The 25,658-nt window shown below is 40.5% G+C and overlaps 1 protein-coding gene across 1 annotated transcript in view; it reads right to left on the reverse strand.

Annotated features, from left to right (window-relative positions):
• ADARB2 (adenosine deaminase RNA specific B2 (inactive)) overlaps window positions 1-25,658 on the reverse strand; it is a 998,136-nt gene that overhangs the window by 180,126 nt on the left and 792,352 nt on the right. The window contains exon 6 of the mRNA XM_075315471.1: window positions 13,945-14,056. Within this exon, the coding sequence (XP_075171586.1) occupies window positions 13,945-14,056 (112 nt within the window). The remainder of the gene's footprint in view (window positions 1-13,944; window positions 14,057-25,658) is intronic.

Consider the following 25,658-nt stretch of genomic DNA (forward strand, 5'->3'; position numbering starts at 1 on the left):
ATATATATATATATATATATATATATATATATATTTATACCCCAGTGTCAGAGCAATAGTGTGTCACACCGCTCTGACCCTGGAGGCTTGAACATCTAAGGTAAATGATTTATATCTATTACTGGTTTATCTAAATATGAGTTAATTTGTTGGTCTTATATATATATATATATACTTATACCCCAGTGTCAGAGCAATAGTGTGTGACACTGCTCTGACCCTGGAGGCTTGAACGCCTAAGATAAATGCTTTACATCTATGACTGGTCTATCTAAAACATGAGTTAATATGTTGGTTATATATATATATAAAAAATGGGGGTTGTCTTGCTGGGGATTAGCTTCTTCTCCTATTATATGTACTATTAGGTTTTTTGGATTTAAAAGATTATGAATTTGTGTTTTTGACTCTGATATTGATTTCGTTGTAACAGGCTATTATGCTTCTTTGAAAAATGAAAAAAATCTCCTGATGAGCTCCGTCGGCTATTGTGTATGGAGCGAAACGCGTTGAGATGAGATGAGAGTTATTAAATGAGTTCTTGAAAAATTGAAAAAATTACATTGACTCTGGATCAAAGATCATGATGGGCAAGACATGACGAGATTATGTGAAGATGAAATGTAATCACATGGACTCGGTTTAAAGAAATTTTTTTTTTTGGTGGTCTCTAGGCACCTAGAAGACAGATTTGGAAGATAAGTGGATTATTTCCATATCTCTGAATTATTGATATTTATGAGCTGTTATATATCTCAGGAGTACAGGGTCATTTTCTAAGCAAGCTATTGAGGATGATCATTGAAGAACAGTTTCTTCCTCATAATTACTGTTTGCCTCTACCAGTAAAAACCTTGTTAATGTGGATGTGCCAGAGATAATGGTGGTACTCACCACTTTTTGAGACGTTATTATTTGTATTCAAGAGGGATAGAGGAGGGTCTGCTAAGGGCAAGCCGCCGAGGAATGGGGGCATCGTAAAACTTAGGATGTGCTCCATTGTTAGGTAAGGACTTTTTTGAGGGGAAGATTAGGGAGAGAATACAGATTCACCCGCCTCTCTGAGTTTTGACCTTCTCTCAGGTGAAATTATTGGTGGATATCCACTCTATAGAAACGTCTCTATTTGTCCCCACTGAAGTGGGTGAGACTACCTATTGTCTTTTGTCTTATGTATTATTGTTGTTCATGTTTTGGTGTTTTGTATGTTTGGGTCAAAGGACCCCCTTTTTTAATATCCAAATAAAGTAATTAATTTTTTTAAAAAAAAAAAAAAAAAAAAAAAAAAATTCCTCTTTGTCACTCAAAGTGAATGGGTATTTTTCTGATAGAACTGAACAGCATGTCAACGAGCAACGATAAGGTGAGTATTTTTGATCGTTAGCGGTCGCTCGTAGGTGTCACATGCAACAACGTCGCTAACGAGGCCGGATGTGCGTCACGAATTCCGTGACCCCAATGACATCGCATTAGCGATGTCGTTGCGTGTAAAGCGGCCTTAAGACTTTTTCTATTTACATAAAAGGCCTCTTTTCTCATATATTTTTGACAAATTTCTCTAAATCTGCGTTAGTGATTACTTCTCCTTTGCTGAGAAAATTCATCCACCTCACAGGATGCTGTTTAAACGTAGGATTATTGCACAGGTGTGCCTTAGGCTGGCCACAATAAAAGGCCACTCTAAAATGTGCAGTTTTACAATATTGGGAGGGCCCAGGGTGTGGGAGAGACTCAGAAAACCTGTCAGTTTCTGGTGTGACCACCATTTGTCAGTATGCCATCTGCCCTGTACATTGAAAACTTGGATTCATTCATGAAAAGAACACCTCTCGAAAGAAAACATCGAATGTGAGCATTTGCCCACTCAAGTTAGTTACAACGACCTGCAGTCAGATGGAGACCCCGATGAGGACGATGAGCAGCAGATGAGCTTCCTTGAGACGGTTTATGACAGCTAATGCAGAAATTCTTTGGGTATACAACAATTGTTGCAGCCGCTGTCCGGGTGGCTGGTCCCAGATGATCTTGGAGGTGAAAATGCTGGATGTGGAAGTCCTGGGCTGGTGTGGCTACACGTGGTCTATGGTTGTTAGACCGAATGGATGTATTGCCAAATTCTCTGAAACACCTTTGGAGACTGCTTATCATAGATAAATGAACATTCAATTCATGGCAGCAGCTCTGGTGGACATTCGTGCAGTCAGCCAATTACTCACTCCATCAAAACTTGTAGCATCTGCAGCATTGTGCTGTGTGATAAAACTGCACATTCTAAAGTGGCCTGCCTAAGGCACACCTGTGCAATTATCATGCTGCCTAATCAGTGTTGCGCAGGTAACTTGACCTCAGTGTACTTCATTAACCTCAGTGACCCCATCTGAAGTGAGGTCACTGACTGTACTGAGGTAACCTGAGATCAGGCGACCTGCAGTCACAGGTGGAAGGCCATGTGGCCTCCAGCTGTGCCCGCAACTTACCTGAGTGATGTCACTGCTGACTACGCAACTCACTCAGTCTTTGCCTGAAGCTCACAATGGACGGACATGTTCTATGGCGCTCACTGTGAGCTTCAGATATAGCAGAGGTGAAATGGTCGTAAGACGATGTGTATTACAACAGACCTGCAGGGTTATTTTTGGGGTTAATAAAGTGCTGAAAGAGGTTTTTTGTCTTTTATTCCAAATCTAGGATTTTTTTGGTGTTTGTATTTGTTTACCTTCACTTACAGATTAGTAATGGGGTATCTCATAGAACCTCCCCATCACTAATATAGAGCTTATTGGCAGCTGTGAGTTGCGATTGACCCCTTATTACCCCCACTGTTACTGCACCAAGGCAATCAGGAAGAGCTGGGATTGTTGCATCTAATGGATGCGACAATTCTGGGCGATTGCAGGCTGCTATTTTTAGGCTGGGGGGGCAATAAGCACTGGTCTTCCCAGTCTAAGAATACCAGCCCCCAGCTGTTAGGTTTTATCATGGTTTGGTATCAAAGCTGATGGGCACCGCAAGCCGGTTTTTAAAATTATTTACTGAAATAATTTTAAAAAAGCCGCATGCAGTTTCCCATTTTTTGATACACAGCCAAGATAAGCGCATGACTGGGGTTTGCTGCCTGTAGCCGTATGCTTTATCTGTGCTGGGTACCATAATATGAGGGGACCATGCCAATTTTTTAATTTATTTTTACTGTATGATATAGACCCGCAGACAGGGTCTGTGATTGAAGCATCAGACACGCTGTCACACAGGCTTGGGGCACATCTGACTGCAAGCAATCACAGGCGCTGGTGGGCGGGGGAAGCAATGCATATGTAATGAAGGATAAGGAGTTGCCCTGGAGGTGAATGAGCGGCCGTGGGAGCGATTACAGCTGTGCCAGAGACTCGGTAAGTATGAAGCGCTTGCTTCATTCCTATTTTCTTTATTTTGCCTGTTTTTTTTTGTTTTTTTTATTTCCCGAGTTTACAGATACGGATCAATACCCAGAATTCCCTGAGAATTCCGGACCCGGGTCAGGCACTCTGGTACATTTGAAACCGTGCGGATCTGGACTTTTACAGTCTGGGTCTGCCCATGACTACTTAAGAGGCAATACGGAGTGCACATGGAGGCACATGGACATCATCCGTGTGCTGTATATGTTTTTCAAGGATCCATTTTCATCTATGATACTGGAAAAAAAATGGACATCTGAATTAGTACCATAGATTATAATGGGAGTGAGTGGTAACCATGAAAATAATGCATATAACATGTATGTGCAATATGGATGTCTGAATGACAGGTTTTTTTTTTCTTTACAAAGGACAAGAAATGTAGACAATGCTATACAAATCACTAAGTAAATGTGGGGTGCAAGGTGAGTTTGCCAGTTTTGATGCAGTTTTCATCATCGTCTTTAGCTTAGTAAATATCCCCCAACATGGTATTTGAAGCCCCTTTATCTACAGTCCTATTTGATTTGGACTATCATTCATTATTATATCTCTACATTGATTAGGGTGATTAATCCAGTAATATAAAGTCACTGAGTATTAAACAAAACCAACACATCATAAAACCGGATGTAGCCAAAATGCCTTTGTAACTCTTCGATTAAATGGGTTTGGTTTGCAGCACCTCCTGCAGCTCTGAAGATAAATATGACAAGATTGCATTAAAACTTTCCCCATACTGAGATAATGTGCAATTTACAATCCTGAAGCCTACAAGCACTCTAGCAGCACCAACTATATTGTGACCGCTGCCGAAAGTTCACATTTAAGTACCAGCCCCCTCTTAGTGGGCAATTTCCTTTGCCCTCACCAGCCTAAGTGCGCTGACGTTACTAATGATGTACTGCTATTTTACAAGTGAGGCGCAGTGCTATTTTTACAACACACACACATTATATATATATATATATATATATATATATATATATATATATATATATATATATATTTATTTATATATATATATATATATATATATATATATATATATATACACACACAAAATAATGCACTTTTATCACTGACTGTTACTAGATGATGTTGTATATTGGTAAGAGGAGCCTCCTGATATATATGATTACAAGATCATTTCATATCTGCATAATAATGTAAAATATTATAATATATACCTTTCATTTTGTGTATTTGTGGTAGAAGAACCACAAATTGATTGTGACAAATGCTAAAAGCTGCCTGATAATCGTGAACTAATTTTCCTTGGAACGCTCCTTTCCCGATTATTGGCAGCCATGTGCCGAACGAGCAAAAACGTTGTTCGTCCAATGGGATGACTTTTAAGCTGGTTTTCATTCCCGGCAGTCCATTGTCTTGTGTAAACTTTCTTATGCTATATAATGCATCAGTACCCAATGTTAGAAAACCATGGCTTCTTTACCACTTGTCCATTGATTATGTTGGGTTTTTCTAACCCTGAAAAGCCGCTTTCATAACTTTGTAGTTTCTTAAAGAACCATAGCTTGGAAAACGAAGGAAAGACTCCATCCGGCTTCTCCCTGCCTAGTTAAGCTCATCTGATAGTTCTTAGGGAGAGCCCTGTGAATCAAGATGATGATAGGGTAAAAGTAGACGTTCAACAGTGACTTCCCCAGCTTGTTATTTAAGAGACAGAGTCTTCATAGATTTCATGCTATCCTTGGTTTGGGCAGGATGAAGTGGATGACAGATTCCCTTTAAATTTTAAAGAGAACCTGAACCTGAAGAAGGAGATTTGCCAGCATCGTGTTATAGACCAGAAGGATCTGAGAAAATTACTTTAAGATTATTTTATTGATTGAGATCTTAGCTTTTCCCCAGCTAATACGTTTATTGGGCAGTGTCACTCAATGATTGACTGCTATCTCTATATGCATAATTCTATAGACTAGGCTGAGATACATCACCCTCTGGACTCCTAAGTAGAGATGAGCGGACCAGTGGAAGTTCAGTTCGGCGGGTGCAGCCAGACTTTACATAAAGTTTGGTTTGGGATACAGACTTGACCGGAACCAAAATGGAAGTCACTAATTGGGCAGTTGGGTCTTCGCCCATATACAGCTAGCCATAAACAGAACACTTCTAGGGGCGGTTGTTGGCAGGGTTTTTAATTTTTTTTTTTGGTACACACTACGTCTGATCACGATGTTGTTACCCCCAGTGTGAGACTCTGAAACACTACAAGTGGCTTGCACTGGGCTGAGCACCAAGTGTACCTGAGCACAGCAATGTTGTGTGAGTAGTTTGCATACGTAAAATACCAAAACTCTATTTTCGGTACGAACATCAAACACCGAGTTCGCTCATCTTTACTTCTAAGCCCAGAATAGGGTCCTCAAGCAATAAGTTACAAGTAGACACAAACTGTCCCATTAAAGTTCAGTTTGGCGGTTTCAACTGGACTTTAGATAAAGTTTGGTTTTGGACCTGTACTTGACGTGAACCCCATTGGAAGTCACTGATTGGGCAGTTCGGGTCCACGTCCACATACAGCCAGCCATAAACAGATCACGTCCAGGGGAGGGAAGGCTTTTATTTACCACACACTACATTCAATAACGCTGATTTTACCCTCAGTAACAGGTATTCAAACACTACAAGCGAGAACCAAATCTACCTGAGCACAGTGATGCTCAAGTGAGTAGTTGAATATGTAAAGCACCCGAACTCTGAACTCGAACACTGATTTTTTTGTAAAATCCATGTTCGGTACGAATGCCGAACTTCACTGTTTAGGTTCATTCTTCTCTAATTACAAGTTAGACTCAATCTTTTTACAGAAATGTAGATATCAATCTGCTTCACCCATCTGCTAATATTAAGACGTCTCTGAACCCAAAGGGTTTCCTCTTTTCAATATAAATTAAATAAAATTCAAGAGTGGATATTTACTATTTATTTATTATTTATTTATGGATATTTAGAATACCTATCACCTTTTTATCTAATAAAATATGGAGCACCCCCAGATTAATGATTTTTATATATATATATATATATATATATATATATATATATATATCATGTACTATAGTAGTTGTCCAGTTTTGGGATGAAAGTCTGTAGTCCCTCTTTCACATTGTAGATTTCTGAATCTGCACAGCTTACGCAACGCACGCTATCAGGATTCTCTGACATTGCTGGCAAGAGCAGGGGGTGTATGATTTGCATACTTTTGCCCACTCTCTGACTTGATGTACTCAATACAAATGAATTGAATGAAGACAACTACAACTAGTTGGAATGTGGCTGGAAATGTGTAAATTGTTGAGCAATGCCTTAGTAAACAACCTGGCAGCGCACATTGAGAGTGACCGTGGAGGATTTTGGGATTACTTGAAGAGGAAAAAGGATTTGTGCAAGAATACAACTTCAGAAGCTCTGTGGTTAGCTCTTCAAGGTGTTTGGAACAAGCTCTCTGATGAGTACTTTCAAAAACCATTTGCAAGTGTATCTAGAAAAATTGTTGCTTTGATGCGGTCTTGAAGGCAAAGTGCGGTCACCACAAATTTTGATTCGATTTAGATTCCTCTTTTGTTCATTTACTTTCATTTTAGTAACTAATTAAAAAAATAATCAGTGTGTATATACTGGATATTATATATACTGCACCCTTTAAAATTAATTTCTCAGAAGTTTAAAAAAAATTGTTCATTTTTGTGCCTTGACATCTCATTATATATATATATATATGTATATATATATATATATGTATGTATATATATATACATATATATGTATATACCGTATATATATATGTATATATATATTCATGTATACAGGTGCGCCTCAATAAATTAGAATATCATCAAAAAGTTAATTTATTTCAGTAATTCAATACAAAAAGAGAAACGCACATATTATATAGAGTCATTACACACAGAGGGATCTATTTCAAGTGTTTATTTCTGTTAATGTTGATGATTATGACTTACAGCCAATGAAAACCCAAAAGTCATTATCTCAGAAACTTAGAATAATTAACACAAAACCCTGCAAAGGCTTCCTAAGTGTTTAAAATGGTCCATTAGTCTGGTTCAGTAGGCTATACCATCATGTGGAAGACTACTAACTTGACATATCCAGAAGGCAATCGTTGACACACTCTACAAGGAGGGTAATCCACAAAAGGTCATTGCTAAAGAAGCTGGCTGTTCACAGAGTGCTGTATCCAAGCATATTAATAGGAAGTTGAGTGGAAGGAAAAAGTGTGGTAGAAAAAGGTGCACAAGCAACCGGGATAACCACAGCCTTGATAGGATTGTTAAGAAAAGTCCATTTACAAATTTGGGGGAGATTCACAAAGAGTGGACTGCTGCTGGAGTCAGTGCTTCAAGAGCCACCACACACAGACGCATCAAGGACATGGGCTACAAGTGTTGCACTCCTTGTGTCAAGCCACGCATTACCAATAGACAATGCCAGAAGTGTCTTACCTTCGCCAAGGAGAAAAAGAACTGAACTGTTGCTCAGTGTCCAAGGTGTTGTTTTCAGATAAAAGTAAGTTTTGCCTTTTCATTTGGAAATCAAGGTCCCAGAGTCTGGGGGAAGAGTGGAGGCCACAATACAAGCTGCTTGAGGTCTAGTGTGAAGTTTCCATAATCAGTGATGGTTTGGGGAGCCATGTCATCTGCTGATGTAGGTCCACTGTGTTTTATTAAAATCCAAAGTCAGCACAGCCGTCTACCAGGAAATTTTAGAGCACTTCATGCTTTCCTCTGCCAATAAGCTTTTTGGAGATGAAAATTTCATTTTCCAGTAGGACTTGGCACCTGTTCACACTGCCAAAAGTACCAATACCTGGTTTAATAACCACAGTATCACTGTGATTTATTGGCCAGCAACCTCACCTGACCTAAACCCCATAGAGAGGTTTTGTCTATGGGGTTTAGGTATTGTCAAGAGGAAGATGAGAGACACCAGACCCAACAATGCAGATAAGGTGAAGGCTGCTATCAAAGCAATCTGGGCTTCCATAACACCTCAGCAGTGCCACAGGCTGATCACCTCCATGCCACGCCGCATTGATGCAGTAATTCATGCAAAAGGAGCCCCGACCAAGTATGGAATGCATTTGCTGTACTTTTTATTAACTTTTTGATGATATCATAATTTATTGAGGTGCACCTGTATATATACATATTTTATTATATCTCAAGGCAGAAGAATTTACACTTCTTTTTTTTTAAATTTACAATAAATGAATTTTAAAAGGTGCATCATAGATTAGCAAAAATAGTTTGTCTAAATTGGTCTGTTTGTTCTCTCAGAAACGGCTCCACATCGTTCCATGGAGTGTGTTTGGTGTTACAACTTTCTGCCGTTCACTTTAAAGGTAATAGGATGCAATACATATCACATGAAAAAAGAAACATTGTTTAAAAACGAAGATCAAGAGAAGAGAACCCTTCAATCCATAGGAGACATGTAAGCCTTTTCTTTGTGTATTTAGAACAGTGATACAAAAGTGCTGAGATTCCCAGATACACACTGGACATTCATTACACTTCTCTTCCAATCATATTACCAACCCCATAAATCCAAGCAGCATCTTATAAATCACCAATCATCCTCATAATCAATATTCATTACTTTTACTTTACCCACCAAACATTTATTACAATACACTGTATCACAGACACGACTAGCTGTACTGAGGAGTATTTTATGGTTGTTAAAGGGAGAAACATTGTAAATCAACATTAAGTGGAAATGGATGACATTTATTATTTCCCCTGCCCTGAAAAATTCAATTCTGATATTGTCAGGGTATTCTGATGGCAGTGGTAAATCATACTTAGAAATTGAAGCCAAATAAAAGAAAATGAAATAAAAAGGAACGTGAATTCATTTCCTTCTGAGAATATCAAAACTTATCTATCCCTCTATCTATCTATCTATCTATCATTCTATCTATCTATCTATCTATCTATCCATCTATCTAGAATCTATCTATCCATCTATCCAACTATCCATCTATCTATATCTTTTTATATCTATCTATACTATATCTATCTATCTGTCTATCTATCTATCTATCCCTCTATATATCCCTCTATCTATCCCTCTATATATCCCTCTATCTATCTATCTATCCCTCTATCTATTTATCTATCTATCCCTCTATCTATTTATCTATCTATCCCTCTATCTAATCTATCTATCTATCTATCTATCTATCTATCTATCTATCTATCCCTCTATCCCTCTATCTATTTATCTATCTATCCCTCTATCTATTTATCTATCTATCCCTCTATCTATCTATCCATCTATCTAGAATCTATCTATCCATCTATCCAACTATCCATCTATCTATATCTTTTTATATCTATCTATACTATATCTATCTATCTGTCTATCTATCTATCCCTCTATATATCCCTCTATCTATCCCTCTATATATCCCTCTATCTATCTATCTATCTATCTATCCCTCTATCTATCCCTCTATCTATCCCTCTATCTATTTATCTATCTATCCCTCTATCTAATCTATCTATCTATCTATCTATCTATCTATCCCTCTATCCCTCTATCTATCTATCTATCTATCTATCTATCTATCCCTCTATCTATTTATCTATCTATCTATCCCTCTATCTATCCCTCTATCTATCCCTCTATCTATCCCTCTATCTATCCCTCTATCTATCCATCTATCTATCCATCTATCTATCCAGCTCTTAGAAACAGACTGGAAGTTGGGGAAAAAAACGAGAAAGTAGTTAAATCTTCCAGATACTTTTGTCCTTTCTTAACCCCTTCACGACTGATCACGTATAGCTACACACACTGAGCCCACATCTTTCTCAACACTTAATGGCTGATTTAGTATGCGCTCAAACTGCAGCTATCAACCAGTTAAATGCTGCTGTCAATCACTGTCAGCGGCACTTAACATGCACAGACCGGAAGAGACTCATTGATCCCGCCCATCACGTGCCGATGGGTTGTCATGACAACCAGGGGTCTTCAGCAGACCCCCGTGCCCGTCATGACAATCCTCCTAAGCATGCCTGTCCATGGTTGGTATTCATAGGAGATTGTGATTTCTGCTATACAGAGCGGTGCCGAAACTGATGCTGATACACTGCTCTGTATAGCATAGGCGATCGGATGATTGCAGCTTCAAGTCTCCTAAGGAGACTATTAAGTACAGTATAAAGTAAAAAAAAAAAAAGTTTGCAAAATATTAGAAACATAAAAAAACACAAACGTTCAGATCACCCCCCTTTGGCCTCATTAAAAATACACATATATGGTATTGCAGCATTCAAAAATGTCTGATCTATCAATTTGTCAAATCAGTGTATCTAATCATTACACGGCATAACGAGAAAAAATCGAGGTAATCGAGGAACGTCGTGCAAATTTGGTGAACGAGTGACAATGTCTTGTTTTTATTTCTCTCTTTTTATGTTTTTTAGGTTTCTATTTGAGGAACATGTCGGAATCTTTGGACTATGGAGGACCAAAATGGTGAACCAGGGAATGTGTGGGTGCGGGGGAGTGTTTGTTCAAATAAAGTATTTTTGTGTGTGTGGTTTTTCTTTTCACGAACAGGGTTAGTAATGTGGGTGTCTGATAGACATCTCTCCATTATTAACTCCTGAGCTTAATGCCAGCTGTCAATTCACAGCTGACATCAACCCCAAAAGTATTAAAGTACCCCGATTGACACCGCACCAGGGCATCAGTAAGAGCCAGGCAAAGCACCAGAAATGGTTCATCTTTTTATTATTATTAATTATTATTATTATTCATTATCTAACTTGACATCAGTAAACAAAATGTAAACCACAGAGATAGATATATTGTACATAGAAGAATGCAAACCATTTTAGGTAAAACAAGATATAAACTGGACTGTCAAAAGTTTTTATTGAGCTACGACAGCCTCCAATTCCCCAGCGGTTGGAAGACAAAACAGCCCAACCGAAGGGGAGAGAATAAAAAAGGAAAAATCATAGAAAATAGAGATATAGCGAGGGAACAGAGAAGGGACGAACGATGGGGAGAGCAGAGAATGAGAATAAGGGGGAAAAAAAAGAAAAAGGGAGGGGTCTGTGAGGGGAGGAAGGGGGGTTGGGGCAAGTGCCATCCCTCTGCACACATTCATCCACAAGGTATCTCTTTCCGTTTATCTCAGTGCCTCCTTATATTTGTCTGTCTGTTGGAAGTCGAGCCAATAGTACCAGGTGGCCCAGAACTTGTCATAAGTGTCATGGATCAAAGATGTCAGGTCCTCCATATGCATAATGTCGTTAACCCTCTCAATCCACCGTCACACGGTGGGACAGGTAACTTTCCTCCAGTTAAGAGGCACACACGAGCGGGCCACCATTATTAGAAATCTCAAGAGCAGACATTTGTATGCAGAAGCCGACATTTCGCTGTGCTGAAGAAGGTATAATGCCAGCCCCATTTCTCCCACATACCCCGTTATTTTGCGGATAATCTGACTCACTGCTGTTCAGTATTGCTGCAACTCACTACACTCCCAAAAGATGTGTAGGAAGGTATCCTCTGCTCCATTACACCACCAACATATTGGGTCTACTGAGAATTGGTTCATCTAATGGGATGTACCACCTCTGGGGCAGCTGTGGGCTGGCATATTTAGGCTGGGAGGGGCTCAATAATCATTGACCTTTCCAGCTTGACACTGTCAGCCCCAAGCTGTCTGCTTTACCTTTGCTGGATATCAAAAATAAAGCAGACCTCACATTGTTTTCTAAAATTATTTATTTATTAAGTTAAACCAGGCTAAACACCCATTAGTGCCACATTAAGGTACTAAAGGGTGGAATTGTACAATATGTAAGGGGGTTGCAGGATATCTATCTCTCTATTCTATTGAATATATTTCTATCATCTATCTAGCTATATCTTATTTTTTGTGTGTCAGTATATGTTTTTGGAGATTGAGAAGTTGTTCTCTTTGCTTTAGGTTACTTCCCATGTGTTCTGCTGCCTGTGTTTCAACCAACTGTATTGATACCGGACATGTTTTGTTTAGATGCGTTTTTGGTGTCTTTTTACCTGCGAATTTTCCGCATCTAATGTATTTCTATGGGGAAAAAACGCACTGAAAACGCAGTGTACCCGCAAGATGAATTGACATGTTGCGACTTGGAAAAACGCACCAGTGGTCAACTTATGCAGCATAGGAAAGGAGCACAGTGGGAAGGAGATTTCTATAAATTCCATTCATTTTGCACTGATAAAATGCAGCAACAAAAATGCGAATAACACTCATCAAAATTGTGATACCATAATTTCCCACAGGATCAATAAAGTGTATCGTATCGTATCGTATCATTTGCACCTACATGAATAAGCTTTGAATTCAAGAATTATGACAACCCGGATTGTCTAGGTTAGAGTTAACTCTTGAATATCTGGTTTGGATAATTGAAGGGCTTGTGTTAACTTTCTTTATCCAAGTTCTTTCTTGGCACACATGGAACATGACAGTGTATGGCCCAATTTCCTCCATTCCATACCTTTTCCTTTTATGTTCACTTACCCATAACCCCACTTTGCCACTTATACTATATAAATAAGCACACTACACCTTCTTTGGATAAATTTGGCCACAGCAGCAATTTTATTAACATAAATTAACATTAACAATATAAATAACCAAAATTGGGGGAAAGTCCTTGAAGCTACCAGATCTGGCACATACCACCAAATTACAAGGTATCTCTGTTTTATCCTCAGCTGTGAACTCCCAGTTCGAGGGCATCATACCACAATAAGGGGCCCAAACTACCATCTCCCAGGGCACACCCCCATCCAGAGCCCCATTAAGTGCCAAATCACCAAAACCTCAATTCCATCCGGGGGGGGAATTATCCATATCACTCTGCCCCCACCAACTTTACCAACTCCAAAACAACCCCCCAACCATGACCAAAGAACTCTTGTACTTCTTTTTCCTTTTTTTTGTATAAGCTTTCAAGAACTCCCAAAAGAGGGCGGATGGGTAGGACTCCAGTCTTTGGGCACCCAAGAATGGTCTCTTTTCCCTGACTTTTCCTTTATATACTCCCCATGTCCAACTCTGCTTCCCCATCACATTTTGCCCTGTCCCCTACTACTCCCCTTACATTCCCTCATGGACCATGCCCTGTCATGTGGGCCTTTACTCATTTTTTCTGCTCCGTCCCTTTCTTTATCTTTAGTTTCAGTGTCAAGTACTCATAATACCAACCTTATAACTACACTTATGTACTCAGAAATGTAAAATCTACACTTTTACAATGTATTACACAAAAAATGAGCATCACCTTTGCAATTGTTTCAATATGTTGAGAAGACATTTCTTGGTTGAAATTCTCTTTACATTGGAGAAATAGCCTTGAAGCTGTGATAATGAGAGCTATGTACAGTAATCATCGTTATGAGAAATTCTTAGTTAATCACAGTAGTAAAACAGCCTTACCTCTGGTCATGATGATTGCTGCAAGGGCTTTGTGACGTGAGCACACGGAGATGTTTTCTGTAAGCCCCTGGAATTTTTGTATTACCAGATGATATATGGAATCTGCAAATTCCTAGAACACAAACAAATATGACTATGAATTACAGCTCTCGGTGCCGCAAAAGCTGCTGATCCTGACACCCCCAGACCTGAAAATGCATACAAAGGTTGCATTCAAATGGACCATGAATATTTTACGCTTTGGTTTCGTGTTGCTTTTTCAATTACTGTCTCTAATATATATTAGAAAGTTCTGGTAGATATAATCTAGTATATAGTTTCTTTGTTTAATGAGTACAAAATAAGACTTTATGGGCCCGATTTATCAAAACTTTTATGCTGCTATTTTGGCGTAAAAAGCTCCAAAAAGGTACAACATTTTGGTGCAATGCAAAAATGTTGCTACTTCTGGTGTTCTCACTCCATTTTTGGCACAGCTTAGACAAAGTGGGCAAAGCTGTGGCAGAACAGAGGCATGGTGACAGCTGTTTGTCAAAGTTATGATGGCTGGCAGCTCCACAAATCTTACTCCAAGACAAAAAAAGACAGTTACACTCTGAAATGGTAAAGTATGAATACAGTGAATGTAAGAATATAGATATGCACTCTGCTAAAGGAAATCTATAGAGTTGAGCGGATCGGTCATAATCCGGGTCCGGCGGATCCGGATCGGGTTGCCGCCGAAGTCCGGATCCGATACGGATCCGAGAGAGATAGAGACAGAGAGAGAGAGAGAGAGAGAGAGAGAGAGAGGAGAGAGAGAAGAGAGAGAGAGAGAAAAGAAAAAAAAACAAAAAACGGATCCGGATCGTGCACCCCGAATCCCGGGTACTGGTCGGACTCGGATCGGGCGCTCAAATCGTGCGGATCCGGAGTTTGCGGATCCGGGTCCGCTCAACACTAGAAATCTAGAAAAAAATTGAGATATTTAGCATACAAAAATGGCCTTTTTCATATCTGCCCAGTAGCCACGTCAAGGCATACCTCATATACTGGGTACCTATTCTGAACTGAAGCCTCTCTCTGGCTTTAAAAACAACCTCCTTTTTATTTTAAACCCAGAGAGAGGCTTCAGTTCAGAGTAGGTACCCAGTATACGAGGTATGCCATGATGTGGCTACTGGGCAGATATGAAAAAGGCCATTTTTGTATGCTAACTATCTCAATTTTTTCCTAGATTTCCTTAAGCAGTAATGCATATCTACATTCTTATATTCTCGGTATTCATACTTTAGCATTTCAAAGTGCAACTGTCTTTTTGTCATGTTCAGTTATGCACCCGTTCACATTGCAATTTTGGGAGTGCTGACAGTCTTTTTTTGTCTAGACAAATCTTACTCCAGTCACTGATTGGAGTAAGATTTGTGGTGAGACACAATTGAGGGCGAACACCACTCGTGCAATAGAGACTTGTGCCTCTTAATGAATCAGTAGCATCTGACTCAATAATGACTCCTTATCATGACTGGCGTAAACATACATTTTGCAACTATTCAAAGCTTTTCCACCAGATTTCTAGCATGAACGCATTGATGTATTAAGCCCTATATCTTTTTGGTGTTTGACCGGGAAAAACATACCATATGTGCAACCTCAATAGTTAGAGGATAAAATCCATACCACACAGGGCCATTAATAAGTATTAGATATTAAATATGAAAATCAATAAATATATTCTCAAAGTGTGGGGATATAGGATCAATAGGACCATTGGGAATTAAAGTACTATACCAAAAAAGAAGAAAAACCGAACTAAAAGAGTCACTGAATATTATATCTTTATTAATACATGATTAAAATGCACACATAATAAAAAACACAGCTATTAACTGGAAAAAGGGGCGTCAAAAAACCTGCATAGCATGTATAAATCATATACAATATGGTACAAAATATATGAGGCAAAGGGGTTAGTGAGGATTCAATCAGGATGAATAAATAAATAAGTAAACACAATACACAATTAAAGTGTCAAGTGCTAAAAAGTTGTGGCCAAGAATTAAGGTCCAGTCACACTAAGCAACTTACCAGCGATCCCAACAACGATAGGGATCGCTGGTAAGTTGCTAGGAGGTTACTGGTGAGCTGTCACACTGCGACGCTCCAGCGATCCCACCAGCAACCTGACCTGGCAGGGATCGCTGGAGCGTCGCTACACAAGTTGCTGGTGAGCTCACCAGCAACCAGTGACAAGCCCCCAGCGCCGCGTGGAAGATGCTGCGCTTGGTAACTAAGGTAAATATCGGGTAACCAACCCGATATTTACCTTGGTTACCGCCACACGGAGCTACACGTGCAGAGAGCAGGGAGCAGCGCACACTGAGCGCTGGCTCCCTGCTCTCCTAGTTACAGCACACATCGGGTTAATTAACCCGATGTGTGCTGCAGCTACATGTGCACAGAGCAGGAGTCGGCACTGACAGTGAGAGCGGAGGTTGGTAACAAAGGTAAATATCGGGTAACCAAGGACAGGGCTTCTTGGTTACCCGATGTTTACATTGGTTACCAGCCTCCGCAGAAGCCGGCTCCTGCTGCCTGCACATTTAGTTGTTGCTGTCTCGCTGTCACACACAGCGATCTGTGCTTCACAGCGGGACAGCAACAACTAAAAAATGGCCCAGGACATTCAGCAACAACCAACGACCTCACAGCAGGGGCCAGGTTGTTGCTGGATGTCACACACAGCAACATCGCTAGCAACGTCACAAAAGTTGTTCGTTAGCAGCGATGTTGCTAGCGATGTTGCTTAGTGTGACGGGGCCTTTAGAGTGAAATCAGCTGATGATTCAGCTGATAGTAGCCAGCAGGGTAACCATCATGGTAAAAATCCACAAGACACTGAACCAGAAGCCTCAAAAGCAGGTAGGATTCAAAGAGGAGACGGCTCAAGTCAAGACAGTGTCAACCAGTAGGAGAAAACATATAATTGTAAAAGTGTCAGAATCGGCACAGAGTAACACTAAATAGTGGTATAATGATATATTCACCTAATAGGTAACAGAGCACGGCCTCCTCATGGTAACGCGACGCCTTCCCCTAGGCTTCTGGTCTAGTGTCTTGTGGATTTTTACCATGATGGTTACCCTGCTGGCTACTATCAGCTGATTTCACTCTAATTCTTGTGGCATGACCCCTGGCCACAACTTTTTAGCACTTGACACTTTAATTGTGTATTGTGTTTACTTATTTATTTATTCATCCTGATTGAATCCTTTTACACTAAAGCTGGTGTCACACATAACGACGACGACAACGACGTCGCTGCTACGTCACCATTTTCTGTGACGTTGCAGCGACGTCCCGTCGCTGTCGCTGTGTGTGACATCCAGCAACGACCTGGCCCCTGCTGTGAGGTCGCCGGTCGTTGCTGAATGTCCAGCTTCATTTTTTGGTCGTCACTCTCCCGCTGTGACACACACATCGCTGTGTGTGACAGCGAGAGAGCGACGAAATGAAGCGATCAGGAGCCGGCACTGGCAGCTGCGGTAAGCTGTAACCAGCGTAAACATCGGGTAACCAAGGGAAGTCCTTTCCCTGGTTACCCGATGTTTACGCTGGTTACCAGCCTCCGCTCTTGCTGCCAGCGCCGGCTCCTGCACTGTGACATGTGGCTGCAGTATGCATCGGGTAATTAACCCGATGTATACTGTAGCAAGGAGAGCAAGGAGCCAGCGCTAAGCAGTGTGCGCGGCTCCCTACTCTCTGCACTGTGACATGTAGCTGCAGCACACATCGGGTTAATTAACCCGATGTGTACTGCACCTAGGAGAGCAAGGAGCCAGCGCTAAGCGCGGCTCCCTGCTCTCTGCACATGTAGCACAGCGACGTTATGATCGCTGCTTCTGCTGTGTTTGACAGCTAAGCAGCGATCATAACAGCGACTTACAAGGTCGCTGTTACGTCACCGAAAATGGTGACGTAACAGCGACGTCGTCGTCGCTGTCGCTTAGTGTGACACCAGCTTAACCCCTTTGCCTCATATATTTTGTACCATATTGTATATGATTTATACATGCTATGCAGGTTTTGTGACGCCCCTTTTTCTAGTCAATAGCTGTGTTTTTTATTATGTGTGCATTTTAATCATGTATTAATAAAGATATAATATTCAGTGACCCTTTTAGTTTGGTTTTTCTTCTTTTTTGGTATAGTATATATGTGCAACCTGTATAGATACAAATAGATGCATAAGAGAAGATTCTTGCTTGCCACCTAAAGGCTTTATCCAGAGAAAACAAGTTGTCACCTACTAACCCACTAACCCAGCAGGGTATTATTTACGGTTGGTGTCCCAGCTGATACTCAGATCAATCAGCAGGTCAAGGAATTTTCGTCACCAACTGGTAACTTTGGACCCACCAGACTGCTTCAGAGCCTCCATTTATTTGCTATAAGGCTGCTGGAGAAAGCCAAGCGCACTCCTGTAGGGAATGAATGGAGGGCAGGTTGACCATGCACACTGACACTCGATATTGGGTTCTGGGCTGTCTGTGTGCACTCCTGGTGTGTGATATATAGTGAAACATTTTTCTTAACCTCCATGAGATCATATCTATCATATCAGGATGAAGACCTGCACACTGTAATGTTCTTCAATGGACAAATAGTCAAGAAAAGTGTCAACCTCTAGAATTACTGCCTATATGTCTTATCCTGAGAACAAGAAACTAGCATTACATGTAGGGAAGGCTGTAATCACATGCAGCCTAGGGTGCCTCTATGGGGGTCTCTGCTGATATTATATCAGTTTTATAAAACGTAGGTGGTAATTGGTAAATCTGCTACAAATTTTGCACAGAATTCCTCAAATTCTGCATAGTGAAAGGAGCCAAATGGTCACCAGTCTTTAAATATATGTAGACTCATATTAGCAATGACTAACAAAGTTTGCATAGTTCTTAATATTATTTATCCATAATGACTTTCTTACTGTTAAAGGGGTTGTCCACTATTAGGATAACCCCTTCTGATTCCACTTGTTTCCCCATTTAAAATAAAAGGCTCTATACTCACCTCCCGTTCTGGCGCCGTTCCACATTGGTCCATCATATTATGACGTCACGTGAGCCCAGTGTCCAATCACCGCTGACTTCTCTCTCCATGCCTTCGGACCAAATGAGCAATCAACAGGAAGTAGGTGGTAGCCACAGTGTCACTTCCTGTTGATTAACTCATTTCGTCCGAAAAGCCATGTGTGATTGGACGCGGGACTTGCTTGATGTCACAATGTCACTTAAGCTGCGAACTGCGATTACCGGCAGCGTTGAATCGGTGCCAGAACGGGAGGTGAGTCCAGGGTCTTTTATTTTACCTGGGGGAAACAAGTGTAATCAGAAGTGGCTGTCCTACTAGTAGACAATTCCTTTAAAATTGCTGTCTTTAGTGAATTATGATCCATGTCTACAAGCAGAGATGGATTACAAAAAATGTGGGCAGGTCTTTGTCTTTCTGTTTCTGCTTTTCTCTTTGTGAAACGAGAGGCATCCTTTGAGTTCCCGGTAGGCAAGCCATTCGACAATGGCCGATGCATTACATTCTGGGAAATGAGGGAAAGGAAGTCCCCGCATCTATAGTGCTGGCAGAATGTTGACGAAGGGGAACCTTCCATCTAGAAAGTGTGATTGGAAAATTACAGAACACAAGAATCTAGACAATTACTACATACAGTATGTTCACTTGTATGTAAAACCAAAATCCGTTTTAACATCTTCTGAAGGATGGAGGCAGCAAGACTGTGCTCTTCTATAGTTTTTCTGTAAAACGACAGGTGTGCTCGAAAACTTTGCATGCAAATGAATGACATTAGCTGTTCTAGTTTTATAAATAAATTTGCCCTTTAAATATCTGTGTCGGGATTTCTAATCCATTCAACCCCATTCAATTTATCCAGGTTCATTAATTGCAGACTCCAATTTGCAGCGATCGCACAGCATCCAAATAAAAGAAATAATGTAACAGGCGCACGAGGCAGAAAAGGTCAGCAGGGGAGATACATAAATAAGCCGGAGAAGAGATTTTCCTCCAGGACTTTATTATTTCAACATTGTTTTATCTAAATGTTTTACAGAAGGAAGAGAAAGAAACGATTCATCAATGGCTGTTTACTGACTGCCAGGAGCACTTGTAGCTGCCAAATGACTGCTGTGTACGCTGAGCGAATCGTCAGCGCTTGCAGGCTTGTGGGGTATACAAATTAATGGAATACTGTCAAAGATGGGCAAAAACTATCCATAAGACACACTTCATGAAAGCAGTAAGATCTGAACTTGTCTGACATGTGACAAGTCTTCATGCCCGGTGATGGAGGATGGCAAAACTGTCATAGAGTTCAATATAAAACTAAATTCCTAAAAGCCTCATCAACTCCTGACCTCAGGGCTTACCATTAAATGGGTATTTCCATCTCCAAGATCCTATCCCAATATGTAGTAGGTGTAATAATAATGTGGCACCCCTGAGGCTTCAGTCGCCACAGGGTACTGCATCTCCCTTAAGATGTAGTACTCATCCCGGGTAAGAAGAGGTTAATTGCTGGTGTTTCTCACATTCACAAACCACTAACAGGTGCTTTCCCACCGGGAGGATGGCCTGGGGTAGATAGGGGGTGGCCATCACGAAGCCTGTGACTTTCCCGGTCACTAGGACAACCAACTGGGGGTTCGGCACCACTTGGGGAAAAGGGAAGGAGCATCTTCACATATAGCCAGTTAGCCCCAAGCACAGCTTGGTGTGAGAGACACACCTGGGAACCTCAGTCCAATCTTTTTTTACCTCACACTTCTGGGAGCGCCATAGGACCCGCGGCTTGGAGTAGATAGCTTGGCCAGGGTTTTCTACAGCTACACGGGATTCCAGGGTCTCCGGAGAGTGCAGGAAACACCCATGGAGGGACCCCGACCAGAAAGGACTCACAGTGGGAACACCGACGGTGACCTCGAATTGCTCAGGATCAACTGGGGTCCATCACAGTGGTGACCGGCATTCCCCCCTCCTTCTTTATTGTATTCCTCAGGGCCATGAAACTAGGCAAAAAGGCCACCCCGTGACATCCCCAGACCCGACATCACCAGACCCGGCGACGAGTATATTACCCCTTGCTCCGTGGGTGCTACAACTACAATATTAGCAAATACCTCCAGTTAGAACTGTAGTATAGTTCTGATATAGCCATGTCTCTTACCTCATGTGCAGGGCATTGCAGCTTAGGTATTCATGATTATGTCCACTCATATAGTGACAGCTACTTGCTCATCACCATTTATACTGTGACGGGTATGTCATGGGTCCTGTGGTGTCTGGCTATAGAAGGTCACAGCATTTGGCTGCACAAATAGCTCCCTGACCTCTATTATTTCTGCTTGGTTTTCGTCCCAGGAGGTCACGTATAATCATAAGGGGTAAACAGAGACGTAGTCATGGCACAATCCAGGAGAGCACGTAGTACTAAAAGTGAGCAAGCAAAAACGTAGTCAGAAAACGGTCCAGGGTCCAAGACAGGTATAGGGAGCGGGCAGAGGGAAGTCCAATAACAGTCCGGGGTCAGAATACCAAGATCAGAATACCAACAGCCACACAAACTATAGCAACACAGCAAAGCCAGAGAATACAACTAGAACAATCGGGGGGAGCATGCTCAGTAAAGAAGCCAAAGCAATTGCCTGGGAGATGTAACAGCTGAGAACCTCCCTGAACCAACCTGGACAACAGTATAGTGACCAAGCTGCTAGTTAATTATCAAGGACGGCACTGCAGAGCATCTCCAAGGGCAAGATGCTCTGCACAAAGGAGTAGACACACTGCCAGATCTGTAAGTGCTGCAGAGCATCTCCAGGTCTGTGAGATGCTCTACACAGAGAATCATGACAGACTGTTAGTTGCTCTTGGTTGTAACCATAGATACCTAATATAACTAGTAATGCCCTGCACATGAGGTAAGAGACATGGCTATATCAGCAGAATTATACTACATTTCAAATTGGTGATATTTGCTAATATTATTATTATTATTATTATTATTACACACTACATATTGGTATAGGATCTCGGACATGGGGACACCCCTTAAACTTCTCCATAAACCTGTTATATTTATTGGCTGATAGCCGTAAGCTCTATAAAGTTGAGCAGGGGCAGAATCCCTTAATGCTTATCTCAGGGGAAACAATGGAATTAGACAGGAAATTAAGCAAATCTCTGCAATTAATTTGATCGTTATTTACTAAGCCATAGATAGCAGGAGAGGTCACGCAGGACCATATAGTCATCGGTATTATTTATCTGTGATTTCCATGTCCTTATATCCTTTTCTCTACTAATAGGGTTTGAGCATTGGGATTTTGTTATGTCTCAGATGAATCACGAAATGTAAGCAGTCGGGGAAGAGTATGTTGATTTTGTAAGAAGCAGTGACCTATCAAAATTTATAATATAGAGTCAAAGCTGAAAAGACAACTTACAAGACCATAGATCTATAGGTAAAGAAGTATGGCCATGTTTATCATATATAGAATAAACTCCATAGATACTGTGACACGGGCAAGTGGACAATAAAGTACATCTATATGCCTTGGTATTAATTGATAAGGAAAACGGATAATTATAGACATCGTATTGATTTGGCATTAATGTCTAATCCGTGTGGGTCTCACTGGTAAAAATCTCAGCGATGCCTAAAATTAAGGGAAAATGCAATAAAGCTTAGGTGTCTTTCTGACTTTCTATGAAAGTGTCTCTCAAATGATTCATCACAAAATTGCCTATTGTTTAAAACAGGTTTTTATGATAAATTAATTTTTGCCATTTTTTTCTTCAATTTTCCATATAATAACCAATATGAAAAAAAGGCAACAAAAAACAGAAATCTTGCAATTTTTACACTCGCTACTAAGCTCAATACTAGACTCACATTTCCAAGTCTGCATAACAGATTTCAACAAACATGTAATCATAACAGGCATAATTACAACAAAAGGTAACATCTCTAATTTTTAGTGTCTTGAAAAAGTATTCAGACCCCGTGACCTATTCTATATTCTTTCACATTACACCCTCAAATTTAAATGCATTTATTGGGATTTTACATGATATACCAATACAAATAACAAGTATTTGTGATTTAAAAGAAAAAAATGCAGGGTTTTCTAAATATTTTAAAAATATATATCTGAAAATTATGATGTTCATTTGTATTCAGCCCCCTGTGTCAATACTTTGTAGGATCACCTTTTACTGCAATTACTGCTGCAAGTCTTTTGGGGGGATGCCTCTAACAGCTTTGCAAATCTAGAGACTGAAATATTTGCCCATTCTTCTTTGCAAATTAGCTGTAGCTCATTGAGATTGGATGGAGGCTTCTGTGAACACAAATTTTCAAGTCTTGTCACAGATTCTAAATGTTATCTATTAGACATAGCGAGAATGTAGAAGAAGGTGCTCTTGGCAGATAAGACCAAAGTAGAACATTTTGTGTTCTGGAAAACTAACACTGCACATCACCCTGAAAACACCATCCCCACCGTCACACATGGTGGTGGTAACATCATGTTGTGGGTAGGCTTTTCTTCAGCAGGGGCAGGGAAGCTGGTTACAGTTGATCGGAAGATGTAGTTTAATTCAATCCTGGAGGAAAACCAGTTGGTGGCTGTAAATGACTTGAGGTTGGGGCACAGGTTCACCTTTAAGCAGGACAACGACCCTAAATATACTGTCAGAGCTACAATGGATGATTTAGATCAAAGCATATTCATGTGTGTGAATGGCCCAGTCACAGTCCAGACCTAAATCCCACTGAGAATATGTGACAAAACTGGAAAATTGCTGTTCACAGACGCATCCATCCAATCTCACTGAGCTAGAGCTATTTTGCAAGAAAAATGTGCAAAAATGTCAGCCTCTAGATGTGCAAAGCTGGTAGAGACATCCCCCAAAAAACTTGCAGTAGTAATTGCAGCGAAAGGTGGTCTTACAAAGTATTGACTCAGGGGGTTTGAATACAAATGCACGGTATAATTTTCAGATTTAGATTTTTAAAATATTTAGAAAACCATGTATAATTTCCTTTATAATTAACAAGAACTTTCTACTTAGTATTGCTATATCACATAAAATCCCAATAAAATGCATTTAAGTTTGTGGGTGTAACATGAAAAAAATGTGGAAAAGTTCACAGGATATGAATACTTTGTCAAGGCACTGTAAATTTGAAGGCTGCACCCCCAGACATCTAAAAATCAGTATTAGAGAGGATTGAAATTACATTTGCAAACAAACAAATCAGAATGTATCCAATCCAACCAAACTTTTTATCAATAAATACAATAGAAATGTCTCCACATTTATGATATGTCTTTGAACAGACACCAATTCACATTTCAGGAAGTATAATAGAATGCATTTTAAGCAACAGAGAAACATATTGGATTTCTACTGTCAATACCAGACTTCTTTTTAGATTAAATCTTAAAAAGATCATGTTTAGAAGTTAGAGAACTAGAACTGTAAAGTTCGAGGTTTGTACCAAACATACATTTAAAAAAAAAGAAGCATCCGAGATTTGAAGTTCGGGTGCTGTACATATGATAACAACTTGATCGAGTATTGGGTGTCACGCTAGGTACAAGCAAATAACAAGCAAATGGTAAAAGGGAAGGGAAATTCTGCATCTAGGGAAAGGGGAGATGGTGACCCCTGACCAAACCAATTGCTGGTCCCTGGGTTATCTTGCTTCTGACCACATCTACCCCAGATTAGTGCTTGGTTCTTACTTAGTTGTTTTGTTCTTTTTGTTCTTATCTGGGTTTGTCATTTACTGTGGTTATTGTCGGTTTATTTGCATGCAGGAGTCTTCCCTCTTTGTTACTTAGCTGGGAATCTCCCTGCAGCTATGTCTGGAGTTTTGTTCCTATAAGTCCATGTGTTTGTTTCTTCTTGAATTTGTAATTGTTCCTGTTTTTCTGTTCATTGGTTTGACAAGAGTGCCTGATATAGGACGGAGTAGAGATCATGCGATCTGAGGACCTTTTTGTTCTATCAGATATTTGGGTTTTTGTAGGGTTTTTCTCTGGCCACCATCAGCCCCTTTCCTATCCTTTCCTATTTAGTTAGTGGGGCCTCCCCTTTGCTAAGCCTATCTTCCATCTGTGTATTGTATTTTCCCATATCACCGTAGTCTTTGAATGTGGGGGGCTTGCTATACCTTTTGGGGTCTACTCTGAGGCAGAGAGTTATTCATCCTACCTATCCTGCATAGGATGTTAGTTCACTCCTCAGCTACTTCTAGTGTTGGTGGTTAGTAAGGGGATGGTGGCCAGATTAGTTGCCAATGCTCTTGTCCCTATTTGCCAATGATACATTGTGATCTTCCATGGTTCCGGATCATGACACCAAACGCTATGACTTTCTATTGCCACTAACCACATGACTGTCACCCGTGACATTGGGGTGCTTGGGTATGCTCAGTGCTCGGGTCAGTAACAGCCACTTGCAGTCTCTGAATCTGATGTTATCGGATGTAGTGTGTACAAAAAAAAGAAAAAACCCCGCCTTCCCTTCCCCAGAAGTGTTACCGTATGTTTATGTCCTTGCTGTATGTGGTCGGAGAGCTGAATTGCCCAATCATTGACTTCCATTGGGGTTTGGACTCCAGAATCTTTATCTAAAGTCCGGCTGAACCCGAA

Source organism: Anomaloglossus baeobatrachus, chromosome 6, assembly GCF_048569485.1.
Source record: "Anomaloglossus baeobatrachus isolate aAnoBae1 chromosome 6, aAnoBae1.hap1, whole genome shotgun sequence".
NCBI classification, from domain to species: domain Eukaryota; kingdom Metazoa; phylum Chordata; class Amphibia; order Anura; family Aromobatidae; genus Anomaloglossus; species Anomaloglossus baeobatrachus.